Source organism: Suricata suricatta, chromosome 15 (genome assembly GCF_006229205.1).
Source record: "Suricata suricatta isolate VVHF042 chromosome 15, meerkat_22Aug2017_6uvM2_HiC, whole genome shotgun sequence".
Taxonomy (NCBI): Eukaryota; Metazoa; Chordata; class Mammalia; order Carnivora; family Herpestidae; genus Suricata; species Suricata suricatta.
Window position 1 is genome coordinate 63,716,235 of NC_043714.1, and position 25,784 is coordinate 63,742,018.

Here is a 25,784-nt window from a genome sequence, read left to right on the forward strand (position 1 = left end):
TAATGCTGTGAGAGCAATCATTTCTTTCAGACTGAAGATAGAGAAGCTCAGCAACTTAGCCAGGGTTGTGAGGTTTTAAGTGTCACGGATGGGACAGAATTTTCAGGCATCTCTGTCCATTGTCCATCCTTGTAAGCACGACTCTGTCCTGTTGCTTACAGTGTTACAATGATGAAGTTGGTGGGTAATGCCTGCTTTTACTTTTAAAGATTATATGCTGGGCATTGATTTCAGTGTTTTATTATACACCTTAACTCAGTTCTCATAGTGATCTTTGAGGTAGGCCTGGGTGATTCCTATTTTAGGAGGGGGAAAAATGAAACACTGAGAGGTTGAGTAATTCACCTGAAGTCATTTAGTCACTCACATGGCAAAATCTGGCTTACAACTCAGATAGTCTCTTTCTAGAAGCTGCATCTTTGACCTCTACTCCATATGGCCTCCGTATTTTGCTCTATTATGTAGAGAAATTCTGCATTTACTGACAGAGTCTGGGATCTTACTAAGTCCATAAATCTGTTAGAATCAGAAGACTGTCAGAAATGCATACAGTATATATACACCTATTTTTAAAATTTATATTTAATATATTTCCAGTTTTCAGAGTTCAGTATGCAAATATGTCAGATAAGTTAACGACTAAAGATTTTCAAGTTCTTAGGCTATTTTATAACTACTATTACCAGTTTTTAGAAAAATGCAGGAGATGAAGAGTCTACTTTTTCTAACCCCTGTATGTATTAGGTTTCTAAGAGCTATGCTGTTGTTGAATTCTTCAGAGAACCAAGGAATGTTTTTGGAAGACGTTATCCTCCCTCCTTTGAAAAATGACAGCCTTCCCACTTATTGAGCGCATCTGTGTTTGGTGGCCCAGATGCCAGCAATGCTTTGGTGTCCCCTCCAGGGATGGAGAATGGACATACAGTGTGGCACTTGTAGGATATTAGATACATTCATATGGATGTTTACAGTATTTTTCTTTTCCTATGCGGTTATTATTCTGACTCCTAAATCTTATTTTATTGTGTTTGAAATCGTAGGTAATAATTTCGAGATGCCCGGACGTTCCAGTTCAGGTTCAACTGGTTTTATATCCTTCAGTGGTATAGAATCTGCTCTCTCCTCTTTGAAGAACTTCCAGTCCTGTATCAGCTCTGGAATGGACACGGCTTCTAGCGTTGCCTTGGATCTTGTGGAAACTCAGAGTAAATAACAATTAAAACTTAACTTCTTTTGTGTTAACTTTGAGCTAACCCTCTGGGGAGACATTTCTCTGGGGATAGGAGAGACTGCTCAACCTTTGAGTGTTCTTGGGCCAATCATTTAATCCCTCTGGGCATCTGTTTTCTCCTTGTGTTCTGTGTAACCCATAACGAAGGACTAAGGGTGAAATGAGATTGACTTATTCGTGGGTCTTCAAATAGTTCTGTGCCAGTAGAAACTGCACTAGAAATTTACAGGTTAAAACAGGAAGGTTCCTGACCTCTTGGAGCATCGTCTGAAGTACGTGCCATTTGTGAACTGTAAAGTAGGCAGATGCGTTACAGTAAAATTATTTTGCAGGATTTTAAGTCTTCATGCTTGATCGACTAAGCGTATGCTAGGGGTCCCGGCAAAGGAAGGAAGGCCTCTACCAAAATAGGAAAGTTCAGCTTTGATGAATTTTATCAGACTTTTTCAATCAGAAGATTTCGAAAGATGGTAGTTGTTTTCTTTGGATTAGGGTTGTTTTTATTTTATATACAGAGTAGGGGAGCAGCAGTATTTTTATTTGTTTTCAATATTGCTGGTTTTCAGCGATTTGATTGTGTTGTGCCTTTGCATGAGTTTCTTTGTTTATTCTGTCCAGTGGTCTTTGAGCTTTATGGGTTCATGGGCTTATAGTTTTGATCAAATTTAGAAAAAATTTTGCCACTATCTCTTCAAATAGTTTTTGTGTCCCTCCCCTCCCTTCTCCTTCTGGAACTTTAAGTACATGTATATTGGACAGCTTGATAAAGTCCCGTCAGTCACTGAGGCTAGTTGATTTTTGGGGGGTCTTTTTTCTGTCTGACTTCAGCCCGAAGTGTCTGTTGCGATGTCTTCAAGTTCACTGGTCTTGTCTTCTGCGGTGTCTGTGCTGTTGTTAATTCTGTGCAATGGATTTTAAATTTCAGATACCGTTTCAGCTCTAGACATAAAACAAAATTAAATGGAAATCTTAGGTCTGTCTTCTATTTCTCATCATTATGTTGATGCTTTTCTCTAAATTCTTGGGTATACTGAACACTTTCATAGTCGCCGATTTAATATCCTTGTCTGCTAATTCTGTCATCTCGGTCTGTTGCTGCTGCTCCACATGGACATTGTGTGCATTATGTTGCTGAGTGTGTAGATTTTGTTGTCTTCCAGTAATGAATTATGGCATTTGCTTTGGCAGGCATCAAAGTAGTTTGTGGATCACGCTGATCCTTTCCAGGTTAGTTAAACTTTGTCAGTGCAGGTCAAGTTGATGTAGACTTGTCTTAGGGCCAGTTCAGCCTTGTTACAAAGCTAGGCCTTCCTGAGTCTCTGTTGACTGCCCAGAGGGCTCAGTGAGAGAGCACAACTCTGCCCGATGCCATTTGAAGCTCTTCCGGTCCTGTGTGAATTCTGGGAATTGTCCACTCAACAGCTCCCAGCCCTTTTCCCTCAGAGGTTAGGACTGCTGGGATCTCTGCAGATTCCTTGAGCACTTTCTCTGCAAAGCTCCCTCCCAGTGCTGTTGTCTGAGCCTCCCGGAGGTCCGGTCTCCTTCGTCCTTCAAGATTTGCATTCTCTGCTTGGATTCTACCTCCCTCGTGCAGGGCGGTGGCAGCTGCGTGACTTACCTAACTTGTTTCTCCTTTTTCTGCGGGACCCACAGCTCTGCTTGCCTGGTGTCCCCGCTGTCTGCAAGCACCTGTCGTTTATGTTCCGTCCCACGCTCTAGTTGTTCACTTGCAGGGGTCCAATTCCATTCCAGTTCATTCAGGGCCAACAGCAGAAATCACCCATAATATTTAGTAGACTCTAAAGTTCTTAACCCTGATTTGAAGTCTAACTTGGATAAAAGTCTTATAAAATCTCCAGCCCTAAGAGAGAAGAGCTGGAGCGTAAGCCAGTTGACGATGTTGTTGGACAGCAGTGACTAGATGGGAACAAAGTAAAGGGCAGAAGAGCATGTGGGGAAGTCCATCCGTTATCTTAGTAACAGGAGGACTCCCTTTCTTCGCCTCTGAGACTAGCACCTTTTCTGTTTCCCTTCTGGATTGCCCCGTTTCATCACAAATTAGAATAAGCTTTATTAAAAGAGATGGTAGTGATCACTTAGGTATCATTTTCTCACTCTGTTCTGCAGTTCTCTTGTTGCTGTATTATTCAATTTTTGGTGAAGGGGATTCTCATTCCCAAGAACGCAGAGGGGGCTGATGTGTATTGTTTTGTTTCCTGTTGGTTGCATTATCCTGTAGCAGGTGGTGGGCCCAGTTCAGCTTCTAGCTCATCTGAAATGATCACCTTTCCCTGTGCTATGTTACAGTAGGCGGTGTCTAGGCAATTAGACTTTTACTGTCACCATGTCCACTGCTTTTTTCTCTACATGTGTTGGTTATTCTGGGAATGCTTTCTTTTTTTTTTTTTAATTAAAAACATTTTAAAAAGTTTTTTTTATGTTTTCATTTATTATTGAGACAGAGAGAAACAGAGCGTGAGTGGGGAAGGGGCAGAGACAGAGGGAGACACAGAATCTGAAGCAGGCTCCGGGCTCTGAGCTGTCAGCCTGATGTGGGGCTTGAACCTACGAACCATGAGATCATGACCTGAGCCAAAGTCGGCTGCTTGACTGAGCCACCCAGGCACCCCTTAAGAAAAATTTTAAAGTTTATTTATTTTGAGAGAGTCAGAGACAGTGCAAATTGGGGAGGCACAGAGAAGGAGAGAGAGAATCCCAAGCCTACTTCACTGTCAGCACAGAGCCCAACGTGGGGCTCAAACGCATGAAACCGTGAGACCATGACCTGAGCTGAAGCCAAGAGTCGATGCTTAACCCGCTGAACCACCCACACGCCCCTGGGAATACATTCTTACTTAGTTGGGAAATGAAATTTCTTACATTAGGAGATTTTTCAGGTAGCTGGGGCTTATTTTTTGGATTTTTAAATTTATTACGTACTCTTCTGCTTTCTTAGGCAGAAGTGCTGACTGAATTTATCAGAAGGGTTGTTAATACCATCTTTGAGCAGTTAAATTTTCATGAGCCCTTTTAGTTAAATAAAATTGAAGAATGGTCCTGTCTTTTTTTTTTTTAAAGTTTATTTATTTTGAGAGAATGAGAGTACGTGCACGTGCACTCAGGCTTGCACACGATTGGGGGGAGGGGCAGGGAGAGGAGAGAATCCTAGGCAGGCTCCGTGCTGTCCCTGTCCAGCCAGATCCAGACGCTGGGCTCGATCCCGGGAACCATGAGATCAGGATCTGAGCCGATGTCAAGAGTCAGACACTGAACGAACTGTGCCACTCGGGTGCCCCTAGGACTGGCCGTTCTAAAACATTAATGTGCCTCAGGTTGGGTCCTCTCTATTCCTTTTTGTCAGGAGAGGAAGGCTTTGAAAAGAAGGAAAGAAGAGTTTTGTCAGAAACTCATCCTGTTACCGGCAGTTACTCTTAAAATGTGAGAGTTAAATACTTGGTCTCTGTACATATCTAAATTAATATCTTAAAAGTGCAAAATCAAAACTAATCCGTCGAGCAAGTCTCTGCAGTTCCTTTCTGTACTTACGCCGCCTGTATTAACGTCTGTGATGTTACTTGTCATGTTAGAGGCTTGGGTTTGCAAGACTTGCTTTTCAGAGTTGATTTTTCCCCCCTCAGTGGTAGGTTTGCAGTTACCCACAGAGTAAGGGATGGCACTTAATTGTGACTGCATGGATCCGTAGTCAGACTGGTCTCTTGATCCACTTTCTTTTTTTTTTTAACTTCAAATATAGAATTCTTTTATTTTGTGTAAATAGATATTAAATTTCAGGTTTTTTCCCCAAAGAAGAGCATGATATAAAGCTGAATTTAAAGAAATACAGACTTGTAAATAAATATTTGGACTGCTCTTCCTGAATCCTAGGTGTTTTAAGTTGCTCTATTAGAAATCAGATAAACAAGTTCTCTAAGATCTACATAGAAAATAAACAATTTAGCAAGGCTTAATCAGATCTGCTTTGCTCCTGACTACTTTATAACATAATTGCACAAAGCAGATGTATACAATGGACTTTTCTGTGGCATGCATCATCATTAGAGCAGCTGACTCTTATTTAAAAATCAGTATTCTGCCTGCTTGGCTTTTCATGTGTTCCCAGGTGAGCCCCGCCCCCACTTATGATGCAGTAATAACATGCCACATCCCAGTATCCTGAAACCAGTTAATGGTTTTTCTTTGGTTCACAGTTTGTTTGGGGTTTTTTTGGTATTTATATTGTATTTTGCTCTGTTAATGTGTCTGATCTTCCCTTTGGACCTGGTCTCCTTGGGGCAGAGACCTAAGGGTGCTCATCGGACATCTTCAGAGGTTGGGACTTAATGTGACGATGGTCAGGTGTGGAATGTGTATGAGTTACTTAATAAGTGTCTTTGAAAACTATTCTCCAGATACAGATATTTGAATCCACTGTGTAGAAAATTAAGTTGTTTTCAAAAATTAGAAATTGTGCAATTTAATTTGTAAACCTAATTTTTTAAGGCTTTGCCTTAAAAACCTAAGATTTTTTAATCTTTGTGTAAGAGCTAATTAGTCCCGAGGGTGCATCAGAACCACTTAGAGGGCTTGTTGAAACGCAGATTGCGGGGCCCCATCAGCAGAGTTTCAGTAGGTCTGGGTGAGCCCAAGAATTTGCATTTCTAGTAAGTTCCTGGGCAATGTGGAGGCTGCTGGTCCTTGGCCCGTCCTTTGAGAACCAGGGTCTAATCATTTCCTAGTTGGCAGGAAACATCGACCACTGGGTGGCACCAGAATACTTCTTATGAGGTAGCCTTTGGCCTTCCTCACCGTTTGTTGATTGCAGAGTTCAAGATTGTGCAAAAGGTACAGTCACTGAATAGTTGGAATTTTGTAGCTTAGAGCCTTGAGTTATTCCATGTATCTAAGAAAACAAACATATGTTGACCATATCCGACCAGAGAAACTATAAGGCCATTAGGGTTACATTTTAAGATGCACTCTTCCAGGGATGAGGAATACCTCACATTTTCACCACCTTCATTTTCAGTCATGCAGGCTATTCATTTTCATTTGCCAGTAATAGATGTTGACCCTGTTGCCAGACAGAAATAGACACTGAAGCTTTATTTGTTATTCTTTGTTATTTATTATTATCTGATCTTGATTTTTATTGTTGATTTCATTTAAAAACCACTCTAAAGAGATTTACATGTTCTATTCACAAAAATATGTCATTTTGTCCTTCTGCTAGAGGGTTAATCGTGTTTGAGACAGTTTCAGGAGGTTAAAAAGTGTAAAATGTGCTTTCCTTTCCCAGTTGGCTTCCTCGGTCAGAAAGTTGAGTAGTTTCCTTTTCTAGAGCCCGGGAGAGGAAGGTTGGGCAGTTTGCCCCTCCTCGCTTCTTGCTGCTGTATATTCTCACCCCATACATTTCCGACCGTCCCAACACCTCCAGATTTCCTTTCTTCCACGGACTGTAGCAACCCGAAGGTTTGCGTGGCTTCTCTGCATGGTGGAAGGTGTGTGAATCAACGCTTCTGTGCGGTTTGTTTGCTAAGCTCTCCTGTTCACAGTGGGATGTCACTTTCTGAAATAGTAAATGAGTCATATTTTAGTTTTTGAAACAGAATATGTGTAGTATCTGAATACTGCCTGGGTTCTTCTAGACTCTTAATAATCTTTCCGTTAATTCTACTTAGTTAACTACCTTTGGAGCAAAGGCATGAGTTAGGTTTCGGTGACCTAATAGGGTATGAAAATGACTAATACAGAAAAACCGGAGTTGGAATCACTTGATCAGATTTAAGAATTAGACTAGCACTTTATCATGGTATCTTTGATCATTGGAAAGAATGAAGCCTAGTTTAATGTTAGGCAAAGATGACAACTTGAGACAGAAGAAGAACAGACTTTAGGATCGATTTTGAAACATCAGTTTCCTTTTTAGAAAATAAAATTTTGTCTGGGGGGGTAAGCAGAAAGGTGCTTTTTTTAGGTTGGTGATTAACAGTTGAAACCGATTTGATTATTTTTAGAGAAGATTGGCATCTTTCGGGCTTATTTCTCCTCTGCACTCTGAAACTAAGATTGTTGTTGTTTTATGTCAGTGTAAGGCATGATCTGTGTATTGCAGCACTGTCTAATAAAAATACAGTGTGAACCACACGTGCAATTTAAATTTTTCTATTATCCTCATTATAAAAGGTAAGAAAGAGGAGAAATTAATTCTAGTAGTATTATTTAATCCCATATATATAATGTTATTTCAACACGTAATTAATACAAATATCGAGTTATTTTTACATTCTTTTGGTACCAAGTTCAAAATCCTTTAAATAATTTTTTTTTGTTAACATTTTTCATTTGTTTTTGAGAGACAGAGCATAAACAGGAGAGGGGCAGAGAGGGAAAGAGACACAGAATCCAAAGCAGGCTCCAGGCTCCGAGCTAGTGGTCAGTACAGAGCCCAATGCGGGGCTTGAACCCGCGAACCGTGAGGTCCTGACCTGAGCCAAAGTCAGACACTCAACTGATTGAGCCACTCAGGCGCCCTTAGGTTCAAAATCCTTTATCCGTCTCCATCCGGACCAGCCACACTTCATATGCTGCGATGATAGACAGCAGCAGTTACATAAGAAATTTCATTTCTCACTGATTCTCAGAGGATGGCAAGAATGTGTACGGGTAGTTACATCAACCAGTTTTGCAGCTTTTTAGCTGTTTTGGTGACTATTCAAATCAAGCCAGTTGGTAAGATGAGACCGTACTGTCTACTGGTGTGTGTGTGTGTCCTTCTTACTTCTCTACCACTGATGGGATTGGCATTTTAAGTTTTTCCGCAAATTGCTTAGCCAGCTTAAAAGTACTTACTTCTGGGGATCTTATTACTATTTGATTCTGTCGGAAATGTCATATACTGATTTGACTCCACACCTACAGTACTTTGATGTTTTGTAGCGAATTTGGTAAATTAATTTCTTACGGTATTGGGCAACCCAGAAAGGTCCAGCCTCTTAACTTCTGCAGCAGGAATGCTCTAGTTGCTGTAAACAATTAGGCCTGTCAGCACTTGACCTTGGAAATGCTAATTTGCTTGTCCCTGGGTGCTGCAAAAATGGGCTTTCTCTCCCAGGATGGGAGTTAAAACTTAGTTTGGGGAGGTCCTAGGGCACTTGGGGCTACCTCCGCACACACCTGCTTTTTGGTTGGTTTTTGAGTTAAAAGGGAAGTGTTCCTTGCAAGAATTTCTTTGAAGGCCTTGCTGAGTTATATCTAGATGAACTTTGAGAGGAAGTTTATTTACCTTTGAACCTGCCCTTTCCCCTTCTAGCACCGTTCGCCATAGTGATGGTTGATTAAGAAAGATTTCATCACTGTTTCATTATATTTCCTAAATTTATTGAAAAAGTCCATGGAAGCCATCTTTTATCCCTTTGATTTAGTATTTAATCACTGGTGTTGTAGCGTCAGGTCCAGAAGAAGGTAGCCGAAAACGAAAGTAGAAAGAAATGTTAGTGGAAATGTTACACCCACTAAGAAGTTATAGGCAGTATTCAGTAGATAGAGGAGAGAGAGAATATTTGTAAAATTCGAAGTTTCTGTCTCTGAACTGGTGGTGGCAGCAGTGGTGGCTTTCACTTTAAGACGAAGATGTCGATTTCCTTTTCTTTGGGGCAGTGCTCAGGAGAAGTAATTTTCTCCCTTTACTGTATAGTACTGATTAGAGCATTGAGTTGAGCGTAGTTTTCACTCTTCCTAGATAATTGTTAGCACTTTATGTTGATTGGTCACCAATTATTTATTGGCCCATGCCCTCAAGAAGCTAATAATTGAGTTAGCAGATAAGACAAACATTAATGTATAAAGGAGAACTTCATAGTAGTAAATGATTTGTTCTATCTCTCTGTCCCGTTCATGACTTTTTACATTATGACCCAGCAGCCTGATTTTATATCCAGTAGTTACAAGTCTTTTCAGACTGTACATACTGGGCAGTTTAATAACCGTGAAGACAGCGCTTTTTGTGCGTCTGCCATGCTCTAAATGCCTTATAGGTATCCATACATTTAATCTAACAACAGTGCTGTAGGCTAGGTACCTAGCATAATCACTTAACAGAGGAGTACAGAGGTTGACCAGGGACTGGGTACCATTAAGACTGACTTTCTCACAATAACCAACTTCAGATGGGAAATACACATTTTAATGATTTACTCTTTGTATATCCTCAGTCTGGTGTCCTTGTGTGACTTGCCCCTTCTCACTTGCGGCGAGCTTTGACGTATAGCTCAAGTATTGCTTATGCGCATGCTTGTTACGGACACAGCCCTTCTGCTGGGCCCTGTCACCATTGTACCTGAAGAGGAGGGCTTCTCCTAACAACAGTTTGGAGAGTCCACTCTATGTTAAATCTCATTATTGACTTAAAAGGTTCCCTTGCTGAGCCTACCAAAAAAAAAAAAAGTTTTCCCTAGGACTATATTTATAAATCTCCATTTACCATGAATTGTCTCTGTAGATCTTCCTTGTTTGATCATGTCTCGCTGGCATTTACTCTCTGCAAATAGTAGCTATTAATTTCTATGCCCATTTTAAACCATAGAGCAGAGTATACAAGAATGTTCATGAGGTCACCGGCTACGCCCTCTTCACGCCCTGTCCGAGAGACCGGATTTAGTTCTGCCGGCAGGGGCTCGGTCAGGCTCCTTGCCTGCGCGCACATGACTTCCTCTCCCTAGAATTCCGCCTCTCCCTACTTACTGCTTGAAGGGCAACCATTCATCTTTCAAGGCCAAGCTTAAGTATTCTCTTTTTTCTACAGATACTCTTCTCCCACCTAGATCAAACCGAGTTTCCTGTGAGTTGGTCCTGCATTCATCCATCAAAACAATAGAGTCCTTCTTGGCATTTAATTATAAAAATCTATATTCCTATCACTAGATACAGGAGTTTGAAAAAGTCAGCTTAGGGGTGCCTGGGTGGCTCAGTTGGTAAGCGTCCGACTTTGACTCAGGTCATGATCTCACTGCTTGTGGGTTCGAGCCCTGCGTTGGGCTCTGTGCTGACAGCTCAGAGCCTGGAGCCTGTTTCCAGATTCTGTGTCTCCTTCTCTCTCTGCCCCTCCCCCACTCGTACTCTGTCTCTCTCTCAGAAATGAATAAATGTTAAAAAAATAATTTAAAAAGAAAAGAAAAAGTCAAATAATATCCTGTTTCCCAACCGAGTTTTGGCTTCTGTATGCGTTGCAGCTACTGAGTTCTGCCACAATCTATAAAGGCTATGCTTTACTGACCCCTGGTCTAGATCAAAGTTTTTCTGTGATAGTCTCTTTTCATACATATATATGCATATATGTAAATTAAATGTTACATATTACAAATTACAAATGTCTGCGGAACTTAAACCCACTCTTCACCTTATATGTATATAAGGTTACACAATCAAAACACAAAGTGATAACTGAAATTCAGGATTGTGTAGAGATTAGTAGAAATGTTCTTGCAAATAACGTTTTTCCCTGTCAAATTCATTAAATTACTGGTAGAAAATAATTCCTAATTTCACATAGAAGAGCATAATGTGAGCTTTAAGAGCATCCATATCAAGCTTCTCTATCTGTATGGTGTGGAAAATCTTTCTTTTGAAGGTTTTCAAGTCGTGCATATCCATATTGAAGTGGATGTACTTAATTATATTTTAATTTTTTCCTTTCCAAAAGCCATTTATGTTTTTTAAAGTTAGTTGAAATTATTTACTGAGTGCCTAAGTGACAAACACTATGCTAGAAATATAAAGGTCAGAAGATACCCTTAACAAATTTCGAGATCTTGCTATAGATGTTTTCTTAACAATCCCACGAAAACGAGGGAGACATTTGATAGATGAGAGAGGCGAAGCTCCGAGGAGTTAGTGATGTGTCTGAAGGCACAAAGTTTCGTTTGACTGTATGGTACTCAAATCCAAGACCGCTTCTGCTCTGTGTGTGTGTGCACGAGTGTGCACTCATTCTTGTGTATGTCGTCGTGTCCCCTGCCAGTCCTAATTGCCTTTGTATCCATAGGTATTAGGTTTGGTGTCATGAATAAAGAATCCCCCATTATGGGACGCAGTTTAGCTGTAATGAAATTTGTTCAGCAACTTCAGGCTTATCACCTTAATTCACCTTCGTGGCAGTTTACTCATGCTAACCTAGTTTTCTTTTTAATCCCTCCCAGGCAGTCACTCTTCTGATCTCCACTAGCCCTTTTATTCTCTTGCTTGGTGACTTTTTAAAAATAACAGCGTTGTTGAGATATAATTCACATACTCTGTAATTTAAGCATTTAAAATGTCTAACCGAGTTGTGTCTAATATATTCGCAGATCTTTTATTAACTCAATTTGTAGAACATTTTCATTACCTCCAAAAAAGAAATCCTGTGCCCTTTCGCTATTGCCTCTCTCCCCATTGTCCTCAGCTCAAGGAGCCACTAATCTACTTTCTTCCTCCATAGATTTGCCCATTCTGGACATTGAATGTAAATGTAACCGCATAACGTGTGGCCTTTGTGACTGACTTCAGTTACTTAACATGATGTTTTCAAGGTTCATCCATGTTATAGCACGCACCAACACTTCGTTCCTTTTTATGACCAAGTAACATTCTACCGTATGGCTGTACCACATTTTACCTGTGAGTTCATCAGTTGATGAACATTGGGTTACTGTTATTAATAACTATCTGGATATTTAAGAAATGCTGCTGTGAACATTTTTGTGTAAGTTGGTATCTCCTTGTGGGTCTGATTTGCATTTCCCTGATGATTAATGACGTGAAGCATCTTTTCATGAACATACTGGCCACTTGTGTATCTTCTTTGGGGAACTGTCTACTCAGGTCTGGTGCCCATTTTCAAATTGAGTTATTTCTGTTTATATTTTTGAGTTGTAAGTGTTCTTCATATATTCTAGATATGAGTTTATTAACAGGAGGGTGATTTGCAAAAATTTTCCCCCATTCTTTGGGTCTTTGGATTTTCATGATAGTGTTCTTCGAAGCATACAAGTTTTAAATTTTGATGACATCCAGTGATCTGCTTTTTCTTGTTACTGTGCTTTTGGTATCAAACCCAAGGACTTATTTCTCAATTTACAGCCTTGCAAATTTATCCCTATTTTCTAAGAGTTTTGTAGTTTTAGCCCTTACAGTTCAATCCATTTTGAGTTCATCTGTAGTTTGAATTAAGAGTCCAGTTTCATTCGTTTGCATGTAGCTATCCAGTTATCCCAGCACCATTTTTTCCCCTGCTGAATGATCTTGTTACGTTGCTGCACATCAACAGAGCATAGACACACAAGAGTTTATTTTTGGATTCTCAGTTCTGTTCCATTGATGGAATTCTGTTAGCATATCTTTTTGCCAGTACCGCACTGTCTTAGCTGTTGCTTTGTAGGAAGTTTGGAAATCAGAACGGATAGTCCTCAAATTTTGTTTTTCTTTTTAAAGATTGTTTGGAATATTTGGGGTCTCTTGTATCTCTGTTGGAATTTTAGGATCAGCGTATCAGTTTTTATCTCCAAAGAAGCCAGCTGGGATTCAGATAGGGTGGCGTAGAATTGCAGATCAATTTGAGGAGTGATTACCATCTTAAACATATTAAGTCTTTTGATACATGGCCATAGGAATTTTTTTACATTTATTTAGATCTTTAATTTCTTTCAACAGTGTTTTCACAGTATTCATTTTACACTTCTTTTGTTAATTTATTTCAAATCGGTTCACTTTTTTGGGATGCTATTATAAATTTAATTTTCCTAATTATTTTCATAGTGTTTATTGCAATTAAATACACTTGATTTTTATATGTTGATCTTCTATCTTGCAGCCTTGCTGAACTCATTTAATAGTTCTAAAAATTTTTTTTAGTGTATTCCTTAGGATTTTCTATATACAAGATCATGTCATCTGCAGATAGACATAGTTTTCTTTCCAATTCTTTTGCCTTTTATTTATTCTTCTTGCCTAATTTCTCTGGCTAGAACCTACAGTATGTTAAATAGCAGTGGCAAGAACATCCTTATCTTGCTCCTGATCTTAGGGCTGAAGCATCCAGTCAAGCATAATGTTTGCTGGAGGCCTCCCTCTTGCGGTGTCCTTCCCGCACCGTCTCCTGGGGAAGTTTAACATGCTCACTGTAAGGAGCAATGCTTCTAGCGGTTTCATCCATTATCACAGAGTACTATTAAAAAGTGGATTTTGAGCTGGAAGACAATGAGTTGATTAACTGGCACAGCTCACAGCTAAGCTAGTGGAAGAAAGCTTTCAAGGTGCTGTGGAAGAAACACCGTTTCTGGAAACAGTGGGGGGGTGCTATGGAGTTAGTCCATTTAAAGATGAGTAAGTGTTTCTCACCGCGTGGGAAAGGGTATTTCTGAGGGGAGCAAAGGCGAGAAGAGGTGTGAAGAGCCTGGTGTGAAGATCTGTGCCACGTCTGAGGTTTTACCCCCCTTGTGAGCTAACAGGGTCGCCTGCCGCAGTTCCATGGATGCGGGCCGAAGACAGGAGTCTCCTGGCGCAGAGACAAAGGTCTTCCTTGTTGCACATTGAGTAGTGGGAATCTCACGTGTCCTGAGGCTCACCTTGCTGACCGCCACCCCAGGTCCTCACAGGGGTGATAAGGAAGGGCCCAGGCTGATATTGCAGCCTGTCTGGGTCACAGCTGAGGACCCTTGAGCTCAGGGGGCCCAGAGTTCTGTAATGGCCAATACCCATCCTCAACTATTGGACAGGGTCTTTCTTGCACATCCCTCTGCTCGGGAGGTTTCTAAAGCTTTCAGTTTTCTAAAGCTTTATTCGTGTTACAGACATCCTTGGAAAGATAGTCTGGAGCAGTTATTAGTGCCTCTTCTTGCAAGGTGTACAGAGATTTGTGGGACTCCTAGAAGTGATTCCCAACACCGCATAGGTTCAGGGAGGTTTGACTCGGGCCTTTGTAATATTTGTACCACCACCTCAGCTTCAGCACTGAACTCCATCGAAAGGGAGGCTGTGGTTGGTGCTGGGTTCTTCTCTTCTTCCCCTTTGGCCAGTTAGGGCAGCCCAGTGCTTTGGTTGGCGAGGCAGGGTGACTCAGGACTTTAAGGACCAGTTCTGGAATCCAGTAACCTGAGTCCAGGCTCCGCTCTGCCGGTTATTAGCTCTGTGACTTTAGGTAAGCTCTGGTTTCTTCGTTTGTAAGAAGGGGATGATATTGTAAAAGAGCCACTGATTCTAATGAGTATTTAACGATGTGCCCACACCCAACTCCCGTACACCCTCCTACCTTATTTATGGCCGACACGAGAACTAAATAACGTGTATAAAGTGCTCTCCACTATGCTTCGCCCACAGCGCTCACATTTTATTGGTCAATTATTTTGTTTTTGTTAATAACTCTGTGGACCTTGTGCAGGTGAGAGAGCCGGATCCTTGAGAGCTCCTGGTGCAGAATTAGTGTTGTATAAAATCAGTGTTGTACAGATAGCCCTGAGGTAAAGTGCAGGACCTGCTGTCTGCTGTGCCACGTCGAACCAGTTACTTCCCGGCTTTGACCTTCCTTTTCCTTGCGTGTAAAATACGGACAGTTTCTTCTTTTTGTGGGTGTTCCTAGTTTGAGACAGCTTGGATGTTTCTTATACAGTGTTTGCCTCCTACCTTGCTTTGGTCATGAAGACAAGTAGTGGAAAAACCATCTAAAGGGTATACCCTATAGTTGGGGTAAGGAATGGCACCGAGAACGTGTGTGGAGAGAAGGCCAAGCGTGTGGGGGGCAGAGGGAGGGGAAGGTGGGCATTATCTCCTTCATGGGAAAAGAAGTGACATTTATGATCGTTTAAGAAGCAGAATGTGTTCTAGTTTTTGAAAATTAGTTCAGGATTTAATTTCAAGCAAAAAGGATCAGAGCTGCTGTGGGACAGTCTGAAATAGACATTTAAACCAGTTAACAGAGAAAGGTTATGTAATGTGTTACAGAGGAGATGCAGGTTTTTGTTGGTGTTCTCTGTTCTCTTGAAATAGAGCATTCCAGAGTTTTTTTTGGTAGTTTTGGAATTTTTTATGTTTGAAAGAATTTCCTTTATCTGCCTTTTCTTCATTCTCTCAGTGCTAAACTTATTAGAGCACCTGGATCCCGAGGAACTGAATAATACTGAAATGGGGAGGGTTGTGAGCAGCAGCTTGATTCTAATTTCATCCTGTCCAGAGCGCACGGTGCACCTGTGCTTAGATACTAACCGGGAAGCGGGGTACGAAGGGTGGTTGTTCCTGGAAAGCCTCCTGCCACTTTCATATTCCAAATCCCTGTCATACCCAGAAACCTGTTAGACCCAGAGCATGTGAGAGCCGGCCAGGCAGGGGCTACGAGGCATCCCACATGCTCAACTGTGAAGGAGCTTCTTTCCTTTTCCTGTTTTAGTTTTTGGTCAACTGATCGTATGTTCCAGTGATTTACTTTTCACTCAGATATTTAACAAATATTTGCATAGTCCCTGCAAGGATTCTGGTTTTGCTCCTCATTTGTAGCATTCTTGGCCATATCATCAGCGGGGGAACCTGTCAAAATATAAACAAAATTCTTTACATTGCCCGCTCCTCACATCTTAACAAAGCTACAGCACAAGGAGAGCAAGTGACTGCTATGCAGACAGAGATTTAACATACTTTTGTTCTGTATTTAATGGTTTTGGTGGGTCCCAGTTGAGTACCAATGAAATAGTGTTTTTCAAAAGAACCTGGAGAAAATATCTTTGCTGAAATTTGATTTCATCCGTTAGAGTTTAACCAGTGACTGACTTAACTTCGCTTTTTCATTAAGAAATGTAGATCTGGAGGGGCGAAGAAATTTAAACTACAGGACGGGTGCGCATGTATTTACTACAGGTGTTGCGTATTTATCACGTCCTTCAGTGATTATTCCCCAGTGGTGGCCCCCAGCACGTCTTCCCATCACTGTCTTTTCATGGTGTTCCTCACATCAAAATTTGGAGCTTATTGGGGGTAATTCGTTAAGTAGCAATAGATGAAATTGGTACCAGGAATGAGATTTCAACACATGTTGACAACATGCCTCATATTGCTGTGAAACAGACTACCTATAACTTAATATTTTAAAACCACAAGCTTTTCTTCTTTTTTTTTAATGTCTCATGATTCAGTGGGTTGACTGAACTGGACTGGGAGGATCTTCCCCTCCATAGGATGTCGGTTAAGATGGCGGCCATTGGGGGGGAGCCTCACCTGTGTTGAACCTTGCAGGGTGGCTCACTTGCATGGTTGGCAGTTGATACTGACTGTTGACTGTATATTCAGATAGAATTACTGATCAGAGTTTGAGGATTCTATTTCATATAGCTTCTCCCTGTGGTTTGGGTTTTTCCCAGCATGGTAGCTTTTTTAAGAGGAAAAAGCAGAAGTTGCTAGACCTGTTAAAACCTGGGCTAAGAAGTTCCAGAGTATCACTTCCAATGTATTCAATTATTCAAACCCATCACAGGGCTAGCCTCCAGACATGGATAAAGAAAATAAAGTCTATCACTGCAGAGGTAACATTCATATAAGGATCAAAGGATTACTACTACCTGTATACTAGGTATTGGAGATAGATCAGTGACTAAAATAGACCAGGCCATTGGGTACTGAACAGAGCCAGAAGAGAATTAGGAAAGAGTTAGAATCCAGTGGTAGACTCTCATAGGTCAACTTAAGAAGTTTGGACTTTAGGGGAGTGAGAAGCTGTTACAAAGTTTTAAAAATAGGAATAATGTAGTTTATATTTTACATTAATTCTCTGGCTTTGATATGGGGGATGGCTTCCTAGGAATGAGTGTAGAGGTGGGCCACCCAATTGGGAGGCTGTTGCAGTTAGTCCCCTGGCATTAGATTGGACTAGGAAGGTGACACAGGTGATGGGAAGTCATCATCAGATTCTTAAACAAAGGAGAAGTAATTGGTGAAACTTGATGATTTATTGAATATGAAAATTGAGAGAAAATTGAAAAGAAGTCAATGGTGGAATTCAAATTTCTGGTCTATGCATATCCATATTGATAGAGGCTTCCTCTACCCACCAGCCATTTACTTTACTCTTTTGACCCTAGATAGTAAAGCAGTCTCAGAATTATTAACCTGTACCTCGGTGACCAATAGCTTCATCAGCTAGCTTACAGTGCTTAGGTACAGGTCTTTTTGTCTTTAGTCTTACCGTTTTCACTCAGAACACTGTGTGAGGTTACCTAGGTCGGTTCCCCCTCACCCTTCAGTGAGGTTAAGTCAAACATTCATAAGAGGGTTGAATTCCTTTGTCATAGTCTGCATTCTGCCTCCCTCCCCTGATCCCTGAATGTTGCTTTGTTGTTCTGATTGTCTTTATTGTTAAAGTTCTTAAGGAGGTAAATATATATGGATTTTGACACTTTGCAGTCTCTTTTTGAAAATGTGTGCTGAGGACATACTGTGGTGTGTGCTGGCAGCACTGTTGGAAGCGTAAGGCTGAGAGCGGGACTCTGAATGAGGCCGCGGTCAGGTTTATAGGTCAGGGTTAATGAATTAGGGTTAATGAATCTTCTGGATTTAGAGGTCAGGAATAGCCCTTATATCAGGAACTTTCATTAGTCACGTGTTTGGTGGGGTTTAGAGGATTTGGCAAATCTCAAGTATCAGGTAAAGAGTTAAATTATATTATTTCATCAGAGCATAGATATTGGAACTTAAGTGATTGCAAACGGAATCTTCATGGAAGGATCATGTTAGCTATACCTGTTACACAGCCAACAGGTGCAACACTAACAGCTACAGTGGGTTCTGAAATGGAAAAAATGCTTGGAGATTGTAGGTACTCGAAGGAAGAGCTTCCTTCTTTGAAATTCTACAGACACGTTTCTCAAACTGCAGTCCTCAACCAGCCTGCCTTAGAAACATCTGGGAAGCTTACTGAAAAATCGCAAAATCAGAGCATTTGGAAACAGAGCCCAAGAATCAGGATTTTAAACAAAACAACTCAAGTTCGAGAATGAGAATCATTCGATAGTGAATGGTGAGATGCCTTGCACCAAGTACATGCATTCTGTGTGTTTATTAGATCGAATTGCACATCAGTTCTGATAATGTTACATATGTGTTGTTTTCTGAAAATAGTTCTGAGTAGAGGGCTTACTTAGCAAGCAGTTCTAATAAAAACACCTAATGCTCACTTAGCTCTGTGCTAAGTGCTTTTTGTCGATTAGCTCATTTAATTTGTATGAAGAAGATGCTGTTTTTATCTCTCTTAATAGAAGATTAATAAAAATAAGGCTTAGAAAGTTTTGATAACTTGCCCCAAATCATCAAAGGTTCTTAAGTGGTAGGTATGGAATTCAAACCCATGAGTTCTGCCTCTGGAGTCCTTGTTTCTGTTATTGTGAAATCTTTGCTTTTGGGGGGTTCATGCTGTGCATCCCCATAGTTTCAGAGATAAATAAACCAATCTGAGAAAGAATAAGAGACTTAAAATCACACTACCATTTCCGTGCTTCTGCAACTAAAATTTTGTGTGTGTTCATGCTTGACTGTATTCCAGGGAGTAATTTTTTTTTAATGTTTGTTTGTTTATTTTAAGAGAGGAGACAGCACAGCATGAGCAGGAGAGGGTCAGAGAGAGAGGGAAATACAGAATCTGAAGCAAGCTCCAGGCTCTTAGCTAGCTGTCAGCACAGAGCCCAATGCGGGGCTCAAACCCATGAACCGTGAGATCATGACCTGAGGCAAAGCCTCAGCCACCCAGGTACCCCCAGGGAGTAATATTATAATGAGTGATGGTCTTGGGCCCTCAGGAGAGACGTGTCTCTTCAAACAATTTTAAAAGTTGTTAAAAACAGATACAACATTTAAAGAAAATAATTGGCCCATCCCACATTAACTATTAATGTAAATGTTAATATAATGTTAATATAAAACTATAGTACCATAGAGCATAACGGTAAGAGACCAGATTTATAGACGGTTAGACCTGAAATGGACTATTCAAGCCATCTTCTCTAGCCCCCTCTTAAAAAATAAGTGACCTGGGCCCCAGAAAACTCAAAATCTCTGAGCAAATTATCATCAGCCCCAGATGTCTTGATTTGGTCCAAGCCATTTCCGCTTTCATTTTGCTTCTATCTTAAGTCTTTTTATGAAACAATTAAAATTTATAACTAGAATTATTTTAAAAATCCATTCCATTTAGATGAACCTGATTAAAAGTTGAGCTGATATTCACTGGAGGTTGACAATTTATAGCTTAAATTAGAAGCAAATCTATTTTGGTAGATTTAGAAGGAATGGTGGGTGTAGTTGCAAAAATAGATGTGAGTGATGACTTAGGTTATTTAAGTAGAAAAGTTGTTTTAAAACAAAGGCTTTTGTAGAATGCATTATTTCTGGGACCTTACATTCAATTTTGGTTTTCTAGCTTTTTAAAAGGCCTAAAATAATTCAGGAGTATAAAAATAGGAAAACAGCTGGTTGAGTTCTAGATTTGTTGAAAATGTGGGTTTGAAGTAATGGTTCCTCTTTGTCTTAAAATTCTGTGAATTCAGAAAGAATCTCAGAGAAAAGACAAATTCATGATTTTAGCCTTAAAACATACGTTAACATGGTGGCTCTAAGTTTTACCACGCTTCAGAGTCGCGGGGAGGGTTTGCTGAGATACAGATTGCTGTTTCCTACTGGATCCACTTGTGTGGCGGAGGGCCTGAGAGCTTGCATTTCTTTTTTTTTTTTTAATATTTTATTTATTTTTGACAGAGAGAGAGAGAGAGAAAGAGAGAGAGAGAGAGAGAGAGAGAGAGAGAGAGAGAGAGAGAGAGACAGCATGAGCAGGGGAGGGTCAGAGAGAGAGGGAGACACAGAATCCAAAGACAGGCTCCAGGCTCTGAGCTGTCAGCACAGAGCTCGACGCAGGGCTCGAACCCATGAACTGCGGGATCATGACCTGAGCCGAAGCTGGATGCTCAACCGACTGAGCCACCCAGGCGGCCCTGAGAGCTCGCATTTCCAACAGGTTCCCAGGTAGGACTCAGGCACCGTGGGCTGGCTACCGCACTTTGAGAACTACTGGATTGGAGAAAACAAATTATAATAAAAAGCAATCATAATTGTGTGAGGTAATTATAGACTGAAAGCTGACTTCTTTGATACCTGCTACGTAAAAAATGTCTGTTGACTCATGTTTTCATACTTTACAGTAATACTAAACCATAATGAAGACAGTGAGAGACATTATGATATTTGAAGTCCCTTCTGAGTCATTATGATAAGATGAAATTATATTAAATGTGGCCTCTATTATATGGTAGAATGTGATCTGTTAGTAATAGGTTGTCTGAAAATTAGGATTCTGCGTGGGGGATACGTTAAGGTAGTTCTTGCGTCCTCATCAACACTTGATAATGATCAGTCTTCTTAATTTCAGCTGTTCTAATAAATACACACTAGTGTCTTCTGGTGTTTCATTTTGCATTTCCCTCCTGACCAGTCTTGTTGAATACCTTTTGGTGAGGTTATTTGCCATGGACCTCTTTGGTGAAGTGTCTATCCAAATATTGTTCCCATTCTTATGGCTTATTATTATCTGATATTGAGAGTACATATATATGTTCTGAGTACAGTTTTTTTAATGGGACATATGATTTGTGAGTATTTTCTCTCAGTCTGTGCTCTTAACAGATTATTTGGCAGAGCAGAGGTTTTAAATTTTGGTGCTATCCAATTTATCTGTGTATTCTTTTACGGATTGTGCTCGGGTGTTGTATTTAAGACCTCTTTTCCTAACCCAAGATCTCAAGGTTTTACTTCATAACTTTTTTCTAAAAGTTTCATGGTTTGGGTTTTCCATTTAGATCTGCGATCGTTCTGACTGAATTTCTGTATGTGGCTCACCGTATGAGGTACGGATCTAGGAGGTTCTGTTTTGCAGATGGCAGCCAGTTGTACCAGCAGCTTGTTGACAGGATGATCCTTTCTTCACTGAATTGCCTCAGCTCCTTTGTCAAATCAGTTGTCCATATACGTCTGTTTGTATTTTGTTCTGTTGATGTGTTAGGTCCACCACCCTATTTGGATTACTGGAGGTTTATAATAAGTCTTGAGACTGGGTAGGATTGGGCCTCCAACTTCGCCTTTTTCAAGTCATTTTGGCTAACGTAGGTCCTCTCCATGTTCTATATGAATTTTAGAATCTGTTTGTCAATTTCTACAAAATGTCAGCTGAGATTTTGGTTGATACCATATGTGCTGCAGCCTGAAAGCGCCTTCAAGATAGTGAAGTGACGGGACAGTTAAAGGTTTCACCTCATGTGCTTCCTGTCACTCTGCTGCTTCTTCCTTCTGTGACGTCTAGCTTCTTGCAGACCATTATTTCTTTATTTATTTTTAGTTTGAACTTTTTGGTTGTTTTAGGCAGGAGAATAAATTTGGTCCCTGTTACTCAGTCGTGGCCAGAAGTGGCAGTACTGTGGTAGGTTGTTGATAAACAAGAGAGGAAGCCCAGGTTTCTTTGTGAGCTTTGGGAGCAGCATGGAGGCAGGATTGGAGGGAGAAGAGTTTGGGAAGGGAACTCACTAAAGAAGCAAGTCATTAATGTGAGGAAGAAATAGTGATTGAAATTAATGCAGCTGGAATTGGAAAAGGAGGAAAGGAGATGATAGTTGACCTGAGTGGGCTGCATTGGTAGGATGTGGGGAGTAAGTTAGGTGAGGAGGAAGCCAGCAGGGAGGGATCTCAGGTAACTTCAGGGTTTGGGTTTTGCATTGGTTCAGTTCACTGTGGTTGCCAAGACTGGGTGTCTGGATGTGGAATGTGACTGAGTGGAACCTCCCATTTTAGAAATAGTAGCGTGCTGTTACAGAACCAGTTAGTTCTCCATTGAATATTAGTAGTTGTTTATTTTTTACGTTGCGGTTTATTATAATTGGCATCCAGATATTGGTGGCTGATAATTCCCATTGCAGAAGTAGTTTTCTTTCCCCAACAGAGTTCTCTGTGCCGTTTCAAGTAGATTTAAGTGTTTCTGGACCAATATTTCATTGGTATAGGATCGAGGTTTTTGAAGAAGGCAATACAGTCGGGTAAGCATCCAACTTCGGCTCAGATCATGATGTCGCGGTTCATAAGTTCGAGCCCGTCTGATAGCCCAGAGCCTGGAGCTGCTTCAGATTCTGTGTCCCCTTCCCTGCTTCTCCCCTGCTTGCGCGCTCTCTCTCAAAAACAAATAAACCTTAACAATTCTTACAAAAAGAAGGCAAGAGAGAAACAATATTGGGAGTCACTACTAACTTAAGTCCGTTAAAATGGAAATGAAATGTCTTAGAAATAAGCTACATAATGGGAAAAAGAATTGCCTTGTAACTTACAAGTTCTTCTCAAGAACTTGCTCTCTGTGTAGATACAAATATACATATGGAGTAGTTACTATAGTGTTTGTGGTAAATCACAATAGCTTTGTTTCCTGGAGCTGTGAGTAATTTAAGTTTTAACAGATGGATTTGCCGTTGTTTTTGTGAAATCAAACTTATTTTTCACTTGACTGCAGTTGCTGCAGTGTTAATTAGTCTCAGGTGTACAGCAGAGTGACTTGGCAAGTTTTGCGTTTTGCCATATTCACTACAAATCAAATGTATTTTACTTTTCCAAAAATAAAAAGCATAGAAATTATCCTCCAACAGACAGGATTATGACATAATGGTTCCCTTCTTTTGTGATTGTGGCTCTTATCCTTTCCTTAAATGTTTCTGAGAGCAAACTATTTCTCGTTTAGATCAACATTTGAGAGGTAAATAATGAAGATTACCGTTCCTACCATAGATCTTATGGTCTAATAAACTTATCAAACTTCCTCCAACTTATTTTTATATTTTTGGGAGGCGTACTTTCTGTTTAATTAAAGTGTTTCATTAACTTTCCATTTTAAAGTAGGCTGACCCCATTTGTAATCCCCCCCCCCCGGTATAAATTTATTTAAAATGAGTACAAAGATAGGCTGGTCTGAGGCAGTTGCTTTCCATGCAAAGGATCATTCACTTTTTTTGAGTAGTGATCTCATTTATTAGCTTATTTGATATTTTTGTTTTTGATTACCTTAGTTCCTTTTCATAACCCCCCCCTTTTTTAAATTATGGTGACTTCCCTGGTGAAGTAGGGATGCTTTTTAATCTAACATGCAGAGATCTTAGACAGGCATTTAACGAAGTCTTAGGACATGTAGAAATGGGTTATGCCCAAATGGTGATGATTATTGAGGTAGTTAGGAGAATGGACTGAGTTATTTAATAGACCCCAATTTGAACGTTCCCTCTACAGCTCATTGGCTATATAACCCTGGTTCAGGGTACTCAGCCTCTCTGAGTCCATGTTCGTTGTTCCATCAAATGGGGATAATGATAATGTCTTCTTCACAGAGTTACTATAAAGTTTGAATGAAATTGCTTAGCATGGGGGAGGGCACCTGGGTGGCTCAGTTGGTTGAGCATCTGACTTGGGCTCAGGTCATGATATCACAGTTCGTGGGTTTAAGCCCTGCATCAGGCAGTATGCTGACAGCTCAGCATGAAGCCCACTTCAGTTTCTGTATCTCCCTCTCTCTGCCCCTCCCCTGGTTGTGCTCGCTCTCGCTCGCTCTCTCTCTCAAAAATAAATAAATAAACATAAAAATCTTTTTAAATTGCTTAGAATGGTATCTGGCACATAGTGAGTGCTCAATAAATGTTAGCTATTATTTAATTTCTTGAAAGAAAACTGATATTCAACTCAGGATCGCAGTGGTACACATGTGATAATAGTATCATCATAGCCTTCATTCATTCGCCCATGCCTGTAATTGTTTTTAATTCTGGAATATACTCATAAAAGGGACACTAGCAAATGAAGCATGTTTAAATAAGGGCCGGCCAACTTGATCATAGTTATTCTGGAGAAGCAAAGGCTTACAGGTGGGAAATATTTAATAGCCATCTTCAGATCTTTGAAAAACTATGATCTGAAAGAGTTGACTGTTTCTGTGTGGCTCACTTCATAGCTCTTCTGCAGCTCTGCAGATGAGGACCAGGGTTCAAGTCCTACCTCTGCTACTGAAGCATGGTTTCGGTGGAATAACCTCCCTGAGCCTCGCTTTTCAACCGTGTAAAACCGAGAGTAGAATCACTCTCTACAGAGCTTACGAGGTGTAAATAAGTTAATGTGTGTGAAAGAGCAATTCACGTTTATTGTTGTCATTGCCCAGAATTGTTTTAGGGCGATGATGAATCAGCTGTCTCTCTGCAAGGGCTCTAATCATTAGAGGCGTTTGGCAGACAGCAAGCTTTCCCACCACACCAAGAGCCAAACAGAGGTAGAATAGTCATATCAGGGCTTTTTAGAAATTTTTGTATGGAGTGGAAATGTTTATAAGCTGTTTGAGAAAAGGAGCGGCGTTTACCTTGCTTGCTGCTCTGCCCAGGGCACCCAGCACAGTGGAGGACACGCGGTCCGTGTTTGGTAACTATTTGTTCAATGAGTGGATGGCTGTTCCCGCAACACCCATATTGTCGTCTTTGTTTAGCGTCTCTCCTTTCTTGTTTTTAATATGTTCATGATGTTTTCCCAGATAAATTTGTTTGCCTTCATTTCTGTTGTCCTTTTTAAAAGAGGGTACCTTATACATAGGTACAAGGTTGCTTTATACAGTGGTTGGTTGCTTTTTGGGATTGGAGACACCACATTATTATACTGTTTGAATTTTTCAGTTGTGTGCTTCATTTCTCAACCATATGCTTTATTAATTTAAAAAATGGATGAGACGACTCCATGAATCAGTAGGTGCTCCCTTAAGTGAAATGGATTTGTGTCGGGGCATATTGCGAAGCACAGTTAACAGCAAGGTAGCCGCCATTTATGCAGAGTCCACAGTGTTTAAGACATCCTGTCAGGTGCTTTGCGGATGTTCCCATTTCATTTGCTCAATAATCACATGAGGTTTAAGCCTCACTTCCTTTTGTCTTTGCTGCTACAAATTCACGCCCCTGTTTTGGTGTTGAACCAAGTTAAAGCCAGGCTCTGTTCCTTAAGCCTCCTGGGGCTTCCAGCCTCACGTTTAAGCTAGAAGTTGGACACAGCCAAGGACTTGAAGACCAGAGAGAAATGGCGGCCGTTGAAATTACATTGGTTGGAAATGCTGCTGTAACTATTGCTTGCTGCCTTGAATTGACCATTCCTTTCCAGTCGGTGAGGGGATTAGATAGGAAGAAATGGAGAAGAACGGTATAGAAAAAGGGTTTAAGTCATGAAAAAGACAGATTTGACCTTGAAGATTCAAGGGCCTTATACTAGGTGGCCAAAAAAATCTGTGGGTATGTTCTAAGATGGTAGATGATCATGACCCGGGATTCGTTGTGCTTTCGATGCCTGGTAGAGACCAGATTGTATCCAGAGACCAATTGCTATGATTTTGTGAACTTAATCCTTCACAGAATTTATTTCAGGCAATATTTTGAGTTGTATCTTTACTCTGGTGGTTTAATATTAACAGTGTTCTAAGGAAATATCTGTCTATATAATGAAAGATGGTCAA

The 25,784-nt window shown here is 40.5% G+C and overlaps 1 protein-coding gene across 5 annotated transcripts in view; it reads left to right on the top strand.

Annotated features, from left to right (window-relative positions):
• The window catches only part of NSMCE2 (NSE2 (MMS21) homolog, SMC5-SMC6 complex SUMO ligase), a 209,958-nt gene that overhangs the window by 2,969 nt on the left and 181,205 nt on the right, over window positions 1-25,784 (top strand). For 2 of the 5 annotated variants that reach the window (XM_029923849.1, XM_029923848.1), the window contains one exon: window positions 1,041-1,205. In XM_029923849.1, the coding sequence (XP_029779709.1) occupies window positions 1,055-1,205 (151 nt within the window). In that variant the 5' untranslated portion in view covers window positions 1,041-1,054. Of the gene's footprint in view, window positions 1-1,040; window positions 1,206-25,247; window positions 25,439-25,784 lie in introns of those variants that run through there. The other 3 variants (XM_029923850.1, XM_029923851.1, XM_029923852.1) reach the window with 3 other exon arrangements.